General features: G+C 38.0%; 1 protein-coding gene across 1 annotated transcript in view; it reads right to left on the reverse strand.

Annotated features, from left to right (window-relative positions):
* MYO3A (myosin IIIA) overlaps positions 1-20,177 on the reverse strand; it is a 186,626-nt gene that overhangs the window by 93,262 nt on the left and 73,187 nt on the right. The window contains 5 exon segments of the mRNA XM_032622926.1: positions 4,151-4,353; positions 8,526-8,609; positions 8,717-8,821; positions 10,045-10,161; positions 11,719-11,818. Of these exon segments, the coding sequence (XP_032478817.1) occupies positions 4,151-4,353; positions 8,526-8,609; positions 8,717-8,821; positions 10,045-10,161; positions 11,719-11,818 (609 nt within the window).

Here is a 20,177-nt window from a genome sequence, read left to right on the forward strand (position 1 = left end):
CTTTCCTTCCAGTTCCTGAATGATAGGGTACACTTATATTTATCATTTTAAAAGGGGCCTACTAAGAATTCTTCTATTACATCACTGATATTTTCATTTTTAAAGATCATTAAAAAAGCTTCTCTAGATTTTAACAATGCAATTCAAATTAAGTAAAGTAAAAAAAACAGATGTAAAAAAACCTGGAAAAATGGAAGAATTATAAGGCAGATGTACTTGAATTATTACTGAGATATATTTCAACCTGATATTAAATTGGAATACTTTTCCCCAATAAACAATGTTGTAAAACTATAATCCTTTAGGCCAGCTGAAAATAAGCTTACTTTCTTAATAGTATGCCTAAAATACGATCCTAATTGTGCTATTTCCTGGACTATATGGTGCAATAGTTGAATAAGCATGAATGAGATTATCTGTATGGTTACAAATCCAGAGCCTCACTGTGTAGCTGCTGAGGGTACTGCTCACATCATACTCTACATGGATGGCACTGCAGCACACAACTCCAGGCAACCCGCTGCGATGGTGCCCTTGACACTGTGCAACACTGTGGGCCCATCTAAATCCCAATAATTCAGTGTCTTAGGTGGACATTCCCCAAAGACCTGAAGGACAGAGTCTTACACAGTTATGAGAGCAGGACAGATTGTTCTGAGAACCAGTTAAGTCTCCACACTTGGAAGAATCAACATTGTGAAAATGACTCTACTACCCAAAGCAATCTACAGATTCAATGCAATCCCTATCAAACTACCACTGGCGTTTTTCACAGAACTAGAACAAAAAATTTCACAATTTGTATGGAAACACAAAAGACCCCGAATAGCCAAAGCAATCTTGAGAACGAAAAATGGAGCTGGAGGAAGCAGGCTCCCTGACGTCAGACTATACTACAAAGCTACAGTAATCAAGACAGTATGGTACTGGCACAAAAACAGAAATACAGATGTATGGAACAGGATAGAAAGCCCAGAGATAAACCCACGCACATATGGTCACCTTATCTTTGATAAAGGAGATAGGAATGTACAGTGGAGAAAGGACAGCCTCTTCAATAAGTGGTGCTGGGAAAACCAGCACCATGGTTTTGTACATGTACATGTAAAAGTATGAGATTAGATCACTCCCTAACACCATACACAAAAATAAGCTCAAAGTGGATTAAAGACCTAAATGTAAGGCCAGAAACTATCAAACTCTTAGAGGAAAACATAGGCAGAACACTTTATGACATAAATCACAGCAAGATCCTTTTTGACCCACCTCCTAGAGAAATGGAAATAAAAACAAAAATAAACAAATGGGACCTAATGAAACTCCAAAGCTTTTGCACAGCCAAGGAAACCATAAACAAGACCAAAAGACAACCCTCAGAATGGGAGAAAATATTTGCAAATGAAGCAACTGACAAAGGATTAATCTCCAAAATTTACAAGCAGCTCATGCAGATCAATAACAAAAAAACAAACAACCCAATCCAAAAATGGGCAGAAGACCTAAACAGACATTTCTCCAAAGAAGATGTACAGACTGCCAACAAACACATGAAAGAATGCTCAACATCATTAATCATTAGAAAAATGCAAATCAAAACTACAATGAGATATCATCTCACACCAGTCAGAATGGCCATCATCAAAAAATCTAGAAACAATAATGCTGGAGAGGGTGTGGAGAAAAGGGAACACTCTTGCACTGCTGGTGGGAATGTGAATTGGTACAGCCACTATGGAGAACAGTATGGAGGTTCCTTAAAAAACTACAAGTAGAACTACCATATGACCCAGAAATCCCACTACTGGGCATATACCTTGAGAAAACCATAATTCAAAAAGAGTCATGTACCAAAATGTTCATTGCAGCTCTATTTACAATAGCCCGGAGATGGAAACAACCTAAGTGTCCACCATTGGATGAATGCATAAAGAAGATGTGCCACATATATACAATGGAATATTACTCAGCCATAAAAAGAAATGAAATTGAGCTATTTGTAATGAGGTGGATGGACCCAGAGTCTGTCATACAGAGTGAAGTAAGTCAGAAAGAGAAAAACAAATACCGTATGCTAACACATATACATGGAATCTAAGAAAAAAAAAAAAAAGGTCATGAAGAACCTAGGGGTAAGACAGGAATAAAGACACAGACCTACTAGAGAATGGACTTGGGGATATGGGGAGGGGGAAGGGTAAGCTGTGACAAAGTGAGAGAGTGGCATGGACATATATACACTACCAAACGTAAAATAGATAGCTAGTGGGAAGCAGCCGCATAGCACAGGGAGATCAGCTCGGTGCTTTGTGACCACCTAGAGGGGTGGGATAGGGAGGGTGGGAGGGAGGGAGACACAAGAGGGAAGAGATATGGGAACATATGTATATGTATAACTGATTCACTTTGTTATAAAGCAGAAACTAACACACCATTGTAAAGCAATTATACTCCAATAAAGATGTAAAAAAAAAAAAAAGTCTCCACACTTGCGTGAGACCTGGAGGTTCCTCCAGGTATGGGTGGCAAAGGCACTAACATACATGCCCACTAAGTTCTGGGCCCCAGCACACCCTGATAACAGGAGCTGCTATTTACTGACATTGTCAGTGTCCCATGTACTGCGCGAGATATTATTTCTAATCTTCACACAACTATCAACACTACTACTGCTACTAAGGGCTTAAACTGCATGGGGTCCTTTCTATGTGCTCTTCATTGCACTAAATACTTTGCAGGCATGATCTGAATAGGTAGGTACCACTGCTAACTCCTTTTTTTTTTTTTTTTTGCGGTACGCGGGCTTCACTGTTGTGGCCTCTCCCGTTGCAGAGCACAGGCTCCGGATGCGCAGGCTCAGCGGCCATGGCTCACGGGCCCAGCCGCTCTGCGGCATGTGGGATCTTCCCGGACCGGGGCACGAACCCGCGTCCCCTGCATCGGTAGGCTGACTCTCAACCACTGCGCCACCAGGGAAGCCCTGCTAACTCCTTTTTAAAGATGAAAAACTGAGGTGCAGAGAGGTTAAGCATTTCAAATTCTAACACACAGTAGGTTGCAGAAACAAGATCCTATAAGGGTCTTTAAGGTTTAAATATCTTACCCAAGGTGGACTACATGTCAGGGAGCCACAATTCAAAGCCACATTTGCCTAAAAATCATGCCTGACATTTTTGGAACTGAAGACCAAAGGATAATTTTCTACACTGAAGGCTGAGCTCAGAGGTCGGCTCCAAGCAACTTATATTCACAATTTATCATAAACTGAATGACAGCAAATTTGAAGGCACTTATAATTAAATACTAATGTACTTGTACATAAAGGAAGCTTATGTTCCTGAGAATTTAACATACAACACATAACTACAATAATGTAGATATGTTTGGCATAAAACCAACATAAGAAAACTGGAAGACTCTAAATTGCCACAACTTTTAAAAAATAATATAAAGACCAGGGTACAAATTCCATGTTGTGATTAGTTTTTTCATAAGAACAACAAACAAAGATGTTTTGGAATCATGAGGACAGGAGAAAAGTTTTGTCATTCAGCTACAAACTGAGGAACTCACTCAACCTAAAAGGAACTCACTCAACCTAAAAGAACTCACTCAAACTAAACTTTCCAGAATATGGTGTTGGTGGCTTATCAGCAGGCAGGAAAAAGAACACTACAGTAAAGCCCCTTCCTGAATCCTTTTTTTGTTTGTTTTTTTGGTCCCTTGTGTATAAACATTGGGAAGCATAGAATTAATACAAAGATCTATTTATATATACCAGCACTTAAAAGAAAAAAAATGACTGTTATTTCTAATTAAATTTCATACTTGTTTTGTGTAGAGAAGTATATTCTCTCCTACTTCAGAAATTACTCTAAGTTATCCTGTTAGTACCTCTATGATGGGCTTAGGCTTTCTATCTGTTTTCATAAACTTTAGGCTATTTATTGACTCCTTTACTGGATGTAACATATGAGAGAGTAAGACAGTGCTGAGGCATCTCTGCTTCCAACAGTAAATGCCTCACACATAGTAGACGATCAATAAAATTCTGTGAAATTTTGTTAAATGAGTAAGACATTTTATATTAAAACAAAAGCATCATCTTTGCTTACGTTTCCCAGAAAATAGGAAATATGTGACATGAACTTACATGGCTTGGTGGATAACTCGGGATTTCTCCAGAAGGTATTCAGAAATCTGTGCTCCCACGACAGCCCCAGAAGGGGTAAATTTCATTTCTAAGTATTTTCCAAATCGGCTGGAATTGTCATTTATAATAGTGCAGGCATTGCCAAAGGCTTCCACCAAATTATTCACTTGTAAAATCTTCTCTTGCAGGGTTTTGTTATTAGCCTAGAGAAAATGTCAAGATATTTAAAAAATGTAAAAAATTAATTTTGTATAGAATGGAATGTCTCTTCTCTGATAAGCACTTTATGTAGATGTAAACATACAAGTGCATCTTCTTGGTTTGCTGCCAGAAGTTACAACCTAGTATATTTTTCCCCTCCTGCTGGTACATTCACTCACTTCCTTTCTTAGAGGGGCGAAGAGATCCTTTACACTTTTTCTATTCAAATATAGTTCTGTTAAGTTCCTGATTTACAAACACAATTTATAAGCAGTCTACACATACTGAGGTACATCTCAAACTTTGTTATTCCTCCTCTACCTATATGGGTCCCCATCCACAAGATCCCCAAAGCTGTGGACCAACTTCCCTTGCTTCCATGGAAGCTGTCAAACCTGCAACTAGAGGAGTAAAGATAACGTGTGAACTCAGAAGTAGAGGAGAGGGAATAATTGTGAAAATCAAGAACAGCTCGGCTGTGTGGAAGGGAGATGTGGATCCCTGGTCCAGGCCAGCGGGCCTACGTGGCTGGCCCTCCATTTTCTCCTACACCATCTCACATTTTCCTTCCCCAAAACAAGCATCATGTTGGTTTTTTTTTCTTTACCACTTTATTAAACTGAAATTCCACCAGAAAATTTATTTGGGTTAACAACCAACCTCTTTTAGAAGGCATCCCCCCTCTTAGAGGTTTAAGGAGGTATCAGTCATTCACATCTTAGTAGAAATGGATCAAGTGGATTATTTTCAGTGTAATACCTTGCTGAAGTCAGCTGTGTTAAAGGTACGGAAATGTTTATGTAAGGGGGAGCAGCAGGTATTTCTGGAACATAGGCTACATTAGAATTTGGGGGGGCCGAGGGGGCATTCACAGTGAGGTTTTGGGGGCATATAAGGATTTTGGATATCCTCTAAAAGAGGCAATAACGGGAGAGAAAAGAGAGGAGCAAGAATTGGGATAATTGACTCTTTTTAAACGTTGTTTGGGGCTGGCCTTGCACTCATGAAAAAGGTGAGAAAACATCAACCACCTGTATTAGGTAGCAGTGCCCTGCTACGTAAGGTTTTGAAGACTGTGTATTACAAAGGTAAATTCCATCCACCAAACATACCATTTTTGCATCTGCTAAATCTTTATCAAGGAAATAACTAAAAGACACACTCAGTCCCGATAAGGGTAGAATTCTTTTGTTTTTATATCACCATCTCAAATTAATATCAAGTCACATTTTTAGATCTAGCACAAGATAAAGATATTAAATAAACGTTAGATGTGCTGACATCCACAAAACAACATTCGTACAAGTTAATCCGTTATTGACAAGAGCCTCTATCGACTTCACAAATCAAGAAAGAATAGCAAAGGCCCGTGCGGAAGGCCCCTGAGTAAATTTATTCAGGTGTTCAACTCTTCCACGCCAGGAGAGTATGCTGTGCCACACACCATCCCAACTGTCTCCAAAATGACGTTTATTTCAGTAAACTTAAAAGCCTGTAGAGTGATGCTTATCCCAGAAGTAAGGAGAAGGAAGTGGATGGGCAAGGGGATGGGGAAGGGATTGAGATGACAGCCCTGAGGTAGGCCCCCCTTCCTGGCCTCTACTGGCTCTTCCAGTTCTGAGGGGTCACAGGCCTGGTTACTAGTATATTACTATTCCATACCCACACCCATGATGAAAAACATATAACCAGTCAATTGATTTTTAACAGGAACATGAAATTCTTTTGACAATGAATTAGACTCAATTAAGCAGCTGTTTTGACACCATGAGGCACCCTTTTATATATACAGTGGTTGGGTCTGGCCTTGTACCCACAGTGCTTTGTAGCACAAGATTCCTATAATCACTGTGACGGCAAAAATTTTAAGATGACTCTACTTCTAACTATGCAAATCACTATAAACATTTTCGCAGGGATAAGTTGTACACAATGATTTTTCTTTTTTAGCCATTAGCCTAATGAGAACACATTATTCTTGATTTATCTTATTTCAAGGACTCTACTTGGAAAATCAAACCAAGTCTCTATCCTCAACATCCCATTTTTAAAAATTAAGGTAAAATTACATAGAGATTCACCCTTTATATAGTTCTGAAAGTTTTTACAAACATATGTGACCATAAATCTCCCACTATAGTCCACATACAGAACAATCCCATCACCCCCCAAATTGTCTCATTACTCTTTGCAACCCTTCCCTCCGCTCTCAGCTGCCGAAAATCCCTGATTTGTTTTTGTGCCTACGGTTTTAAATCTGCAAGAATGACACAGCAAGTGAACCATACATGTAGTCTTCTTAATCTGCTCCTCTGACTTAGCCTAAAGCATTTGAGATTTATCCAAATCTCATCCAGTGAGCTTCATTGCTTGTATCAGTGTTCATTCTTTTTTATTGCTGAGTAATAGTCCATGGCATGGATGTACCATAGTTTGTTTATTCATTTCCTAGTTCTGTTGTTTCCACTCCCTGGAGATGATGAACAAAGCTCCTATATATTATTTGTCTGTAGCTTTTTTGTATGAACATGGGTTTTCATTTCATTTGAACAAATACCTAGGAGTAGGATTGCTGGGTTGTATGATAAGTATGGTTAGACTTTCTAAGAAACTCCTGAGCCGTTTTCCAAAGTGGCTGTACCATTTTGCATTCTCATCAGCAATACACGAGTTTCATTCAGTTCCTCTATGTTCTTGGCAGCACTTAGCATTGTCAGGTTAAAAAAAAAAAATTTAGCCATTTTAATGGCTATGTAATGGTGTCTCACTGTGGTTTTAATTTGCATTTCCCTAATGACTACTGGTGTTGAACACCATATTTTCATTTGCTTTTTTTGCCATTTACATATCATCTTTGCTGAAATGGCTAGTCAATTTTTTTGTTCATTTTTAAATTGTTATTTGATTTCTTATTATGGAATTTTAAGAGTTTTTAAAAATATATCTTCTGGATACAAGTCTTTTATTAGAGTGTCTCTGAGTCTGTAGCTTGTCTTTTCATTTTCTTAACAGTATCATTCAGAGAACAGAATGTTCTTAATTTTGGTGAAATCAAACTTTTCCCTTTATGGATTATGCTTTTTATGTTGCATCTAACAGCTCTTTGCCTGACCCAAAATGACAAAAAACAAAGTTAACTGACTTAATTTTCTTCTAGAAATTTTATAGCTTTTGGTTTAATCTTTAGGTCTATGATCCATTTGAAGTTAATTTTTTATAGCATGTGCGGTCTAGAGTAAGGTTCAATCCTTTTGTATGCGCATATTCCAGCACCATTTGTTAAAAGACTATCATTAATTGACCTTGCACCTTTGCTGAAAATCAATAAATCATATATGTGCAGATTCTTTATTCTATTCCATTGATCTGTATACCATCTTTTCTTTAATAACACACTGTTTTGACTATCACAGCTTTTACAGTGAGTCTGAAATCAGGTAGCATTTATTAATCCTCCAATTTTGTTCTTTTTCAAAACTGATTATTATAGTTCCTTTGCCTTTCCATATACATTTTTGATTCAGTTTGTCAATTTCTAAAAAAAAAAATAAAATCCTGCTGGGATTTTTACTGTAAATTACATTGAATCTACAGATAAATCTGTGCGGAATTGACATCTTAATAATATTGAGTCTTTTAATCCATGAACATGTCATATCTCTCCTATTATTCAGGTCTTCTTTGATTTCTTTTATCAACTTTTTCTATTTTTTCAGCATACAAATCTTGTACATATTTTGTAAGATCTAGATGTCAATAGTTCATGTTTTATGGTGCTAATATAAATAATACATTTAAGTTTAAACTGATCATTGTTAGTATGTATATAATATATAAATATAATTAATTTTTGTATATTGACTCCCCTTTATCTTGCTGGTAACAAAGGAAGAAGAAGTAAGGAAAGCATTCAGAGAATACATTAGGGCAAAAAAGAGAGAAAATCACCTCTATAAAGCCTTGCCTACTAAGAGTGAGAAAAGTTAGAATTTGCTTAAAACAAAACATATGCTCTTTATATTGTTATATTTTAAACTCACAAAGGACAACAAGTGTGTTATAATTTCTGTGCATTATTAAATGTGGAAATTCGTAAATATTAACCTACTCAGTTAAATTAAATTCTGAAGTATAACAAATATTTCTGTTAGGACAGAGAAAAATTAAATTATACCTTTCCAAGCACTGTCAGCTGCTGAACTAAGAGATGAGCACTTTCAGTCTTTCCAGCACCACTTTCCCCAGAAATAACAATGCACTGCACGGTGAGAAAAGGAAACTGTAAGAAGACTTTATCCTCACAAAATTCAGCTGACACACAAGAAACTAAGAGGAGAATTTCTAAAAATGTGAGACTCTCCTTACCTGATCTGAATTATATGTTACCATAGACTGGTATCCTAAGTCAGCCATGGCAAAAATGTGAGGAGGATTGGCAGTTCTCTTTGCTCCAATATACAGTTTGGAATGCTAAAGGTTAAAAAGAACATGTGCTGTAGGGCTTTTGTTTTTGTTTAAACCCTACTTATTTACAGATAGAGTGCTAATTTTTAAAGCAAAAGAATCAAAATACAGCTTCATACCACCAAAACATCACATCCATATCACATACACACATACATGCACAAATCATGGACAATTATGTAAAATAGAAGTTTGACATAAGACAACAGGGAAAAATGATATGACATAATATGACATCACTTTGGCAATGGTATTTAAAAGAAGACTCTTTTGGAAGTGCATACCACTTCCAAAGCAGAACTTAAAGTTTCAAAATACTATGATTTCCTTAAATAAGCAGATACTTTATAAATCAGACAATCAGGTATCATTTTGTTGACTATTCGTTGGATATAATAATGTATGACATACGATCACTACTTTTTTCCTTTCATATCATTTAACATACACTTTCTCATTTGCTTTGCCCAAGATCACATAGTTAATTGATAGCAGAATTTGTGCTAAAGCCCAGTCTTCTAAAACTTGGTCAAGGTTCCTAAATATGCCATTATTCTTGTAAATCTTAAAGTGGGAGAGACTGAGAGAATTACATACTTTTCACACAAAAAGTTATATTAAGCACAGTATTATTCTAGAGTAATATACTATTATGATACAACATAATATTCTAGAGTACACAAATAGCTAGAAGAGTATGGATCTAATTGAAAATGAAAAACAGCCTAGCTTAACTCCAGAACACTATTCTATATTTAAACATTAGGGGTGAATAATGGATAATTATGTGCTTATATTCATACAACACATTGTCTGATATTAAAAATTTAACCAGAAGGAATTTTTAAACTCATAATGATGAGTTTTACAGCCATTAAGTATATAGTACCTACATATACAATGTAATTTTACTTTTGACTCTCCTATATTTGGTTCAGAGGTAGACATGAAGTCTATACTTTTTAGGCATCTGTTTATTGATATGATATGTAGTGTGGACCAGTTACCAATTACCAATGACAAGAAGTAATTAACATATCTCACACAAAGACCACAAACTGCATCCAGATCGATTCATCTTCTGTTTGTTCCTATCTCTACGTTTTAACAATAATTATTTAACTGTTTATTCAAAGGATTAGATAAAATGAAATGAAATTAATTTAAATACCTGAAGAGTATAAATTTTTGTACAAAGTAAGAAAATGTGTACAAGCCATACCACATACCTCTGCGGAATAAAGACCCAGACTCTGAAAAGGGTTAAGAGCAATGAGTATGTCTCCCACATAGAAGTAAATCTGATCTCTGGAGTAACACTTCTCAAGTTGCTCTGAGACTGTATTCTATAACGAAATAAAAGTAATCTCTTTTTGTTAAAAATGATTGATGGTCAATTATCATTTTAAAAGTAAATGATAAGAAATAAAACATTTGGAATCTGGAGGAAGGATCAGAAAGAAATAGATCTATTGAGAGTAAGAAGTGTAACCTCCGGTCAGCAACTATCCTTCCCCTTGATGGGTATTTTCTTTTCTTTCGAGAGCTGTAGAGGGATGTCATTGTTACCTGTGTTTTCCACAGAATATATTATATGCTACAGGGATTATATATACACACAATGCTTTCAAGGAAGTAAGTAAATGCAGCAGTTGAAGTAAAGAGAAAGAACACTAGAAAAGGGAAGAGAAGATATAGTGAACATGATTTTATTCCAAATGAAGGTTATTCAATGGCTCTGTGGAATGTCTTAGTTCCCTTGCTTAAATGTTTGGCTTTGAGGCAGAGTAAAAAGTACAGAAAAGTAACTTCCACAATTGATAAATCATATGAATACATGGAATCAATTTTAACAGTGCCAGACTTCATCATTTATAGTATATGACACAAAAGATCTTGGGTCAAAAAAGAGACAAAAAGATAAAACACAGACAATAGAAACAAACAAACCCAGTGTTTAATACGTAGGTCAGCAATATGATTAGTAAAGCCTTCTTTATAATCCACAAGCTTAGGATTTCACATCATTGGAAAATCTGATACACAAAGATTCATAAAGGTATTGGCAATCCCTGGCTTACAAACACTATTTGATTATAAGATGTTTGATGTTCTCAAGAAAGATTATTCTGAGGAAGTACTTGAGTTGTTTACGCAACCCCAAATTTACCAAATGACTACTTCGGTTCAGAATATGCCTCCTGATTTGCTACATTTTTAAGCAAAATGCTCAGGAATGTATCAGAAGTATTAAAAAAAGGAAAGCCTGTGGATCAGGCAGGGTAGTGATCCCAACCTTTTACTGAAAAGGAGCCTTGTTATTTCTCTAATGATGTGATTATCTGAAATAAAAGGTGATGAGGAAAAAGAGGATGAGACTATAATTTACTGGCCTGGACTGGTACCTTCATGAGATGTCTGAAATATTTCTGAGGTCACTGGGATAAGAAGTTTCAAGCAGAATTCATTTCCCGAAAAGGTGGGCTCTGTGATCCCACGAGGGGTCCACTGACCATGGTAACAGACAGGCTCTCAAGGTATCTTCGAGGCTTTAGGTCCTGCCACTGAGATGGTGATGTAGGAAGCAAATCACCCCTTTGAGACTCCTGGGGAGAATTGAGGTGAAGAAGGGGTCTTGGACCTAAGCAACTCAAGCTTGTGGGAACTAGCACTTTTGTAATTCGAATATAAAAAAGAAGAAAAAGTTGACACCAGGCTGGAGAGATCTGCAAACGTGAGTTACACACAGTAAAACTGAAGACAGGAGGGATGATCAGGAAGCTAAGAGATGAAGAAAGCATGAAACCTACAGATGCTATTCAAAGAGCCTCCTGCTCAAACCTCTTCTATCAATTTTTTTAAATAGACAGAATGTTTAAGTTTAATTAAGCTGAGTTTCTTACCTCATCCAAAACTTCTAGGGTTGCTAAATCATTTACATCCTTGAGGCTGGAAATTAAAGATCTGCTGAAGTTACTTTTCTTGGTGTAAAGACGTTCATGCCTGAGGAGCAATAAAAAAGAAAACCCTTTCTGATTTGAGAACTTATTACTAATCATAGTAAAAGTCAAATTTAGATACTAAGAAACTGAAAAACATCTGTGAAGCTGATTTGCTAAATTCAATGATAACAATTTACCAGAAAACAGCCTCATGCATTTGATCTGTCTTCTCCTCTTCACTGGGAAAATGCAACACATTAAACTTACTTCATGGATGATCAAAAGAGCTCATTATTTCCATCAAGAACTACCTTATATATAATATTCTTTAAAGGTTCCTCTAAATTCCGATGTGTGACTTAATCTGTTACAAAGTGGTGAGTTGGAGCGATTTTCACTCGTTAGATTTCCAGTTTTGTCTGAGGTAGTGTTAGCCCACTGGTAGTCAAGGAATGATAATTTGAAAAATTATTATTCAGCAGAATTTAAGAGGAATACAAAATAAGCCACACTGGGGACTTTTAAAAGGTAAAATGTATGCAGAAAATTGATTTCAGGTACTAGGAAGTTTACTTTCAAAGTGAAACATTTCAGCAATTTCAATAACAGCGTAAAGATCTTGATCTGACATGAGGTCTGGAGAAGTTGCTGAGGTAAACACAAGGGTTTGTTTCAACTTTTCTGGACATGAAATCCACTCTATTTTGAGCATAACTGCATTTTCAGTGTTTATTTTGGGGCAGACTGTTATGCATTTGAATCTGTCCATTAGTGAAAGGGGAAGGAATACACAGATTACAAAGCATGATAAGAATCATACCACTTACCCACCAAACTGTAATGGTTTCTCATTGCTTAGAGAATTAAGTCACTGTTGATAATGGTCCCCCCTCTACCTATGGCCAATCCCGTTTTGTGCACTGGATTCCTCTCACTTACTCAAGGATATCACTCCTGCTGGGTCCTCTTTCTCTCCTGTATCACTCATTTCTCCCACTCGACTGTTATAACATCTTCCCCAAAAGAAACAAACAAACCACCTGTCCTTGAGTTTGTTTCCTCCATCTACCGTTCCATTTCCTTGCTTTATAGCAAAAATCCTCAAAAGAATGATCTATACTTAACTTCTTCAATTGCACTCCACCCACTAAGAAAACCCATGTCAGTCAGGCTGTCATCACACTCCACGGAAACAGTTTCTATTAAGGACAACAGTGACCTTCTTCACATTGCTGAGTCCCACGGTCCGTTCTAAGTCCTCATTTTACTTAACCTACTGGCAGCACTTGACAAACTCTTCTTGAACACGTTTGTCTTGGTGTCTTATGTCCTTCTCTTGATTCTCTTCCTTACCTCACTGGCATCTCCATCTCAGTATCTTTTTCTGGTCCCTCCTCATCTTCCTACTGTCACATTTTTGAGCCTCCCAAGCTTCGGTCCTTAGAGCTATTTTCTTGTCTATCAACATGTACTTCCTGATTTCATCACTTTAAATACCACTCGTGCACTGACAGCTCTGCTCGTCTCCAGACCTAAGCACCCAGCTGCTCACTCGATGCTTCACTTGGCTGTGAAGGTGGCTGACTTAATATGTCCCAAACCTGCTCCTGCCCACGACCCTCATCTCAGCCCATGGTGACCCATTCGTCTGCTTGTCAGCCTGACCCCTGGCTCCTGACTTTGTCTCATACCCCTCCTGCAACCCATGTACAAATCCCCTCAGCTCTTTCATCAAATCCAATCCAGAACCAAACCTTTCTCACCACCATTACCTCCACTACAGTTCATCTCACACCACAGCAGCCTCCCCGCTGCCACCTTTGCCTCTGATATCTGCACTCAGAGTGAGATTTTAAAAATAAGTAAGATTTGTCCTTTGTCTTTTAATTTCCTCCTCAGTCCCATCTGTGTGATGAAACTTTTCACAGTCTACCTCAAATGCCACCTGTTTTAAACCCTCAGCATAATTCTGTACATCTTTCTGGACAAACATCTTAGTTAAGTCATTTCAGCCAATCACTTGTGTACAGGTCTTACTCCCTTTACTAGACTGTAAAGTTCCTCAGGATGGTGCTGGAATGGTTGGACATCCACATGGAGGAAAAAAAAAAAAAAAAAAAAAAGAAGCTAGACACTAAACTTACAAAATTTTCACAAAAATTAAGTTAAAATAAGTCATAGCATATATACACTACCAAATGTAAAAGAGCTAGTGGGAAGCAGACGCATAGCACAGGGAGATCAGCTCGATGCTTTGTGACCACCTAGAGGGGTGGGATAGGGAGGGTGGGAGGGAGGGAGACGCAAGAGAGAAGAGCTATGGGGATATATGTATATGTATAACTGATTCACTTTGTTATAAAGCAGAAGCTAACACACCATTGTAAAGCAATTATACTCCAACGAAGATGTTAAAATAAATAAATAGATAAGTCACAGGTCAAAATGTAAAATACAAAACTATAAAACTTCTAGACGAAAATATAGGAGAAAAAAGCTAGATAACCTTGGGTGTAGAAATGAGTGTATGGACACAATACCCAAAACATCATGATGAAAGAAAAAAGTGATAAGGTAGACTTCATTAAAATGAAAAACTCCTAGGCTTCCCTGGTGGCGCAGTGGTTAAGAATCCGCCTGCCAATGCAGGGGACATGGGTTCAAGCCCTGGTCCGGGAAGATCCCACATGCCGTGGAGCAACTAAGCCCGTGCGCCACAACTACTGAGCCTGTGCTCTAGAGCCCGCGCGCCACAACTACTGAAGCCCGTGCGCTTAGAGCCCATGCTCCGCAGCAAGAGAAGACACCGTAACGAGAAGCCCGCGCACCACAACAAAGATTAGCCCCCGCTCAGCACAACTAGAGAAAGCCTGCGCACAGCAATGAAGACCCAATGCAGCCAAAAATAATTTTTTTAAAAAAAAGAAAAACTTCTGTTCTGTGAAAGACACTGTTGGGACTTCCCTGCTGGCGCAGTGGTTGAGAATCCGCCTGCCAATGCAGGGAACACAGGTTTGAGCCCTGGTCCGGGAAGATTCCACATGCCGCGGAGCAACTAAGTGCGTGCACCACAACTACTGAGCCTGCGCTCTACAGTTCGTGAGCCACGACTACTGAGCACACGTGCCACAATTACTGAAGCCCACGTGCCTAGAGCCCCAGCTCTGCAACAAGAGAAGCCACCGCAGTGAGAAGGCCGTGCACCACAACGAAGAGTAGCCCCCCTCACCGCAACTAGAGAAAGCCCACGCACAGCAATGAAGACCCAACACAGCCATAAATAAATAAATAAATAAATTTATAAAGTAAAAAAAAAAAAAACTATTAAAAAAAGACACTTAAGAGAATAAAAAGTGAAGTCACAGGCTGGCAGAAAACATTTACAAATAATATATCTGATTAAGGACTTGTATCTAATAACATGAACAGTGCTTTACTCCTACTTGCAATTCTTAGATGTTTCCATAATAATTTTTATAGCATTTACAAAAATGTATAATTATGCACTTGTGTAGATAATTTAGCTAATATTTGAATCCCTTACTACAATACAAGCTCCAACATACACAAGACTATGTGTCTTTAGTTTCCCATTGTGTCCATGGAACAAGATGATTGAGAACACAGTAGGTCCTCAATAAATATTAGTTGAATGAATGAGTGAATGCGTATCTCCCACAATTTCTGGCACAGGATTTGCCCATAGTTGGTCTCCACATTTGCTGAACTCGACAAGAATCATCTTTCGTATTCCCTTATTTCCAAAGAAACTCATATGACATACGATTTTTAAGAAAACAGAGAAAGATATCCAATTATGTATTTAATTTAAGTGAAGCCCTGAATTTTCCATCTGTTTTTATGGGTCCACTTGGCATCTAAAGACTGTTCCTGGAGAATGACGAGGAGTGGATGGTAACAAGGAGCCTGGACTCAGGCACAAGCCCGGCAGCTGAAACAGCAGGAGGGACAGTGGTCCGTGGTGAGGCTGGACTCCAGGCACTACGGGAAGCCAACGGAATATTTTAATCAAAGGGCAGAGTGTGGAAACAATACGGTGGAGTAGCACGTTTTTGTAAAGAAAAAAAAATCATTTTACTATATTGTAGAAATAAACATTATCACTAGGTAAAGAAAGCCAAGAAAAGTTAAACTTCAAGTAGTGAATGCAATTCAGGGTCATCTATTCTAAGAACATATTAGATGATAAATGTGGCATTTCAAATTAGCAGAGAAAGAAAAAAATTCAAGAAATTGTGCTGGAACAGCTGGTTAAAATTTTGGGAATCATGTACTTTATGTAAAAATTAATTCCAGATGGATTAACAAACATAGATTTAACATGTCATCATAAAAGTTCTAGGAGAAGATGCAAAAGAACGACTGTGTAGTAATGGGATACAGATGGAATTTGTAAGTATGAAAAGATAGAAAGGAGAATTTAAAAATGGAAGAGATTTGACAATACAATTTTAATATGAGTATAAGAAGACACAAGTAAAAGAGAAAATGGGAAAAATATTTGCAATATGTATGATGGACAAAGAATTAATATGTCTAATATATCAAGAACTCTTGAAACTCAGAGAACACTGAATATGAGATACCATGAGATACTAAGATAGCAATCCTGTATTGAACACACAAGTTTTAGGCTCGTCTCTTTTAATTTGGAAAGATAAATTTATCACTATCACCATTTCCTAAAAGAGACATGTTATCACCAAAAAATGCTGGAAGCTAATAATCTTACCTAGACTAACAATATTTAAAAAGCTGAATCATATAATCTCTGTTGCTTCTTCCAACCCTGGAATTCTCTGTCAACCGAAGTTTGTGTACTGATAGGTATACTATTGTAGTGTATGGCTGTCTGCTTCATTCTGAAGAGAAAAAAGTCCTTTTCCATGACTCTGAAAAACTAGGTTTTACCATTCATAAAGACTTCATCAGGGGACCTGAGAAGATGCTTTGGCCCTATTCTAGAGCATAGCTCCTTTATTTAGATTCCTCTCCAGTTAAAGAGTAGAGGGGCTAAGGTATATGGGGAGTGGCCAAGCAGGCAGCAATAGTGGCCATAAAGCCAGTGAGGAACAGGGGTTGACTGATAAATTATTCTACATTGAACTGAATTCTGAGGTGGTTATACAGAAGATCGAAAGTTATTTCTGAAGCTATACAAATCCCTTCCTTTGTTTAGATCATGGAATTATTGACACCAACGTTGCAGTTAAGAGGTTGGGCTCTAGAATCTGAATGCTCAGATCAAATAAAAGATTTTGTGAGGATAAGCAAAATGGATTATTTCTTGTCAAACTCTCATTTAAAATGGGCATATGGAAATGCCTTACATATAATTGCTACTATTATTCCAGCTGTGGCCCTACCACTGACTAGCCATGCGGCCTTGGGCAAGGAACTTACTCTGCTTCTTCAGAAATAAAATGGAAATAATAATGGCTATTTAGGGCTTCCCTGGTGGCGCAGTGGTTGAGAGTCCGCCTGCTGATGCAGGGGACACGGGTTCGTGCCCCGGTCCGGGAAGATCCCACATGCCGCGGAGCAGCTGGGCCCGTGATCCATGGCCGCTGAGCCTGCGTGTCTGGAGACTGTGCTCCGCAATGGGAGAGGCCACAACAGTGAGAGGCCCGCGTACCATTAAAAAAAATAAAAATAAAAATAATGGCTATTTCACACACACACACACATACACACACACACACACACACACACACACACACACACTAGGTAGAGCCTTAAACTGTACGTTTCAACATCCACTACTGCATTCATTCATTCAACAAATACTTAAATTTCTGGAGCATCTAATATGTTTCAGGCACTGTTAGGAGTTGGGATAAAGCTATGAAGACAACAGATAAAGTCCCTGCTCACATGGAACACACATTCTGATGGAAGAGTTAACAGTAAATTATAAACAGAAAAGATCATTTCAGCTAGGACAGATATGTCTGGACAGATCCATTTTTGAAGGAGAATATGTTAAAATCCAGCATGCAGCACTGGTTATTGCTTCAAATACCGGATTAATGGACAGAGCTGTATTTCTTCACGAGGGTTTTGAAATTACACAAATCATGCAGAGTTAATTCAGGTGCATAAATTAGTTTATAAAAGCTTTTTTTCACGAGTTAAACACTTTAAAAGCTATTAAGGTTGTAATGAATGATTAAGAAAAACTATTTTTAAGGTGTATTCTGTGAATGAAAATAAAAAGAATCATCAATTGTGAAAATATTTTACCTCTTCTTATTGATACATGTCTCTTTTGGTCATTAATGTAGCCTAAGCACCTAAAACAGTAGCTGGCACATAGTAGGTACTCAATAAATATGTGCAGGATGAATAAATGAATAAATAATTATTTGTCAAAGGAAACTGTCCAATCTTAATCGCTACCCTATCTTTCAAGATACTTTTTACATTTTCATTTTGCCTTCATTTTACAGAATTAATTTCCAATGTTACTTTATTAAATATTTAATTTCTGCGAGACTTGGAGAAGACAAAGTCAGAATCCTTCCAATAAGATTTTTGTTCTCTTGTGAAAAGTACAGCTTGTTAACCAGATTATATTTTTCATTTACTCCAAAATACTGGAGAGACACAGTTTCAGACTACAAATATTTTCTTTCTGTGTTGTCAAAGGTCACAAATACCTCAGGGGTGGTTAGTACAGCTTCACTTGTATTTCAGTTCTACACACTGAAAAAGGAAACAACTCTTGCTGCTCCCTGTTAAACTTTTATCCTTACTATTCAGTTGTACTGCTGTAAACCAACAGCTTTATTTGCTTTTACTTTGGTTAAATATTCTCTGGTAAATATCAAGCTCCATCTTCTAAGGTGATTCAGGAGCCACTGGGGTAGTACAGAAATCCTTTGTTAAACAGAAATATAATCAATGGTTTTCTTTTAGTTTCCTTATCCATCTTTAAATTCCACTAACAAAGTCACAACTGGTAATACCAATGGGCATACAGGCTCTCCCTGGTGTGCCCTGGAAGGCTAGTTTTTATTGATCTGCAGTTTGACCCCTATGGCCAATCGTGCAGTTTTGAAATGATGCTGGGGAAGGAGCACACACCAGCCAGGTCAGCCAGATGAGCAGATCAGCTCTGGCGATGACTGGAGTGACAGATGCCATCGTCACCCAGCTCAGCTACACTTTTGATTGTTCTTTTCATTCACAGAGCCCTTCCTCTTTCACATATAGTTATCTGGCGGCTGAAGAAAAATGTTCCCACTGAGAAATCTTGTCTGCTTCTGCTGTGAATGTGACTCCTCTGTGCTATTATTTTATTTATTTTATTTTTTTTTCTGTGTGTGTTATTATTTTAGAGTGACCTGGTTTTAGATGGTGAAATGAAACTGACACCGGTGTTTGCAAGAGTATTTGATCCTCCATCTGCCAAGAGTACCTGACATCTTTCTTCTCCTCACCCTTAGCTCAGAGACAAGTAAGAGAGCAGGGAAGAGACAGTTTCTGTAAGTAGAATCTTGCTGCCTAGTTCCTTCAATGTGTAGAGTTATTAGTGCCACTGTAAGTATCTGTAAGACAAACATCAGTACAGCAAAACAATCTGGTTAAGAACAAACATGGCTGGGACTTCCCTGGCGGTCCAGTGGTTAAGACTCCACGCTTCCACCGCAGGGGGCACGGGTTCAATCTCTGGTCGGGGAACGAAGATCCCGCAAGCCACGTGGTGCGGCCAAAAACAAAAACAAAATCAGAAAAACAAACAAACAAAAACATGGCTGAGGAGTTTCACACAGTCTGACTTTTCAAGGAATGATAGCATGAAGGGTCATGGAGAGTGTATAATTACATTTACTACATTAATTTTTTATAAGTATAAAATGTATACTTTGTTTTTTAAAAAAAATTGAAAAATACCAAAAAGTATAAGAAAAAAATGTCACCTGTAACTGCATCCCCAATATAACCACTGTTGACATTTTGATATTTCCTTTTATTCTTTTTTATACGTACCTAGTTTTTAAACAAGTCGACAGGATTTCATCTTTGTGCCATCTTACCCTCCCAGCCTCCTTCCTCTCTGGTGACAAGGGATAAATTTCTCTGCTCTGGGCACAGGCCAGCTCTTGTGCTCGTACACCTGCTTCCTCCAGGGTCACTGCTGTGATGCTCCCCGGTCATCGGCGGCACAACCTCTCCCCCGTCAGCGTACAATGTGCTCTAGTATCTCCCGTCTTAAAAAAATCTCTCCTTTGATTCTCCATGCCTTCCAGCTACTGCTCCATTTCTCCTCCTTTTACAGCTGAGCTTCTTAAACAGTAGTTCCTATTCCTTATGTCTTCCTCACCTCACCTCTTTCCTTAACTTCTTCCAGCTGGGGCTGCCCTCCACCCCACCCTGCTGAGAGGACTCTCCGCGAG

Source organism: Phocoena sinus, chromosome 2 (assembly GCF_008692025.1).
Source record: "Phocoena sinus isolate mPhoSin1 chromosome 2, mPhoSin1.pri, whole genome shotgun sequence".
NCBI classification, from domain to species: domain Eukaryota; kingdom Metazoa; phylum Chordata; class Mammalia; order Artiodactyla; family Phocoenidae; genus Phocoena; species Phocoena sinus.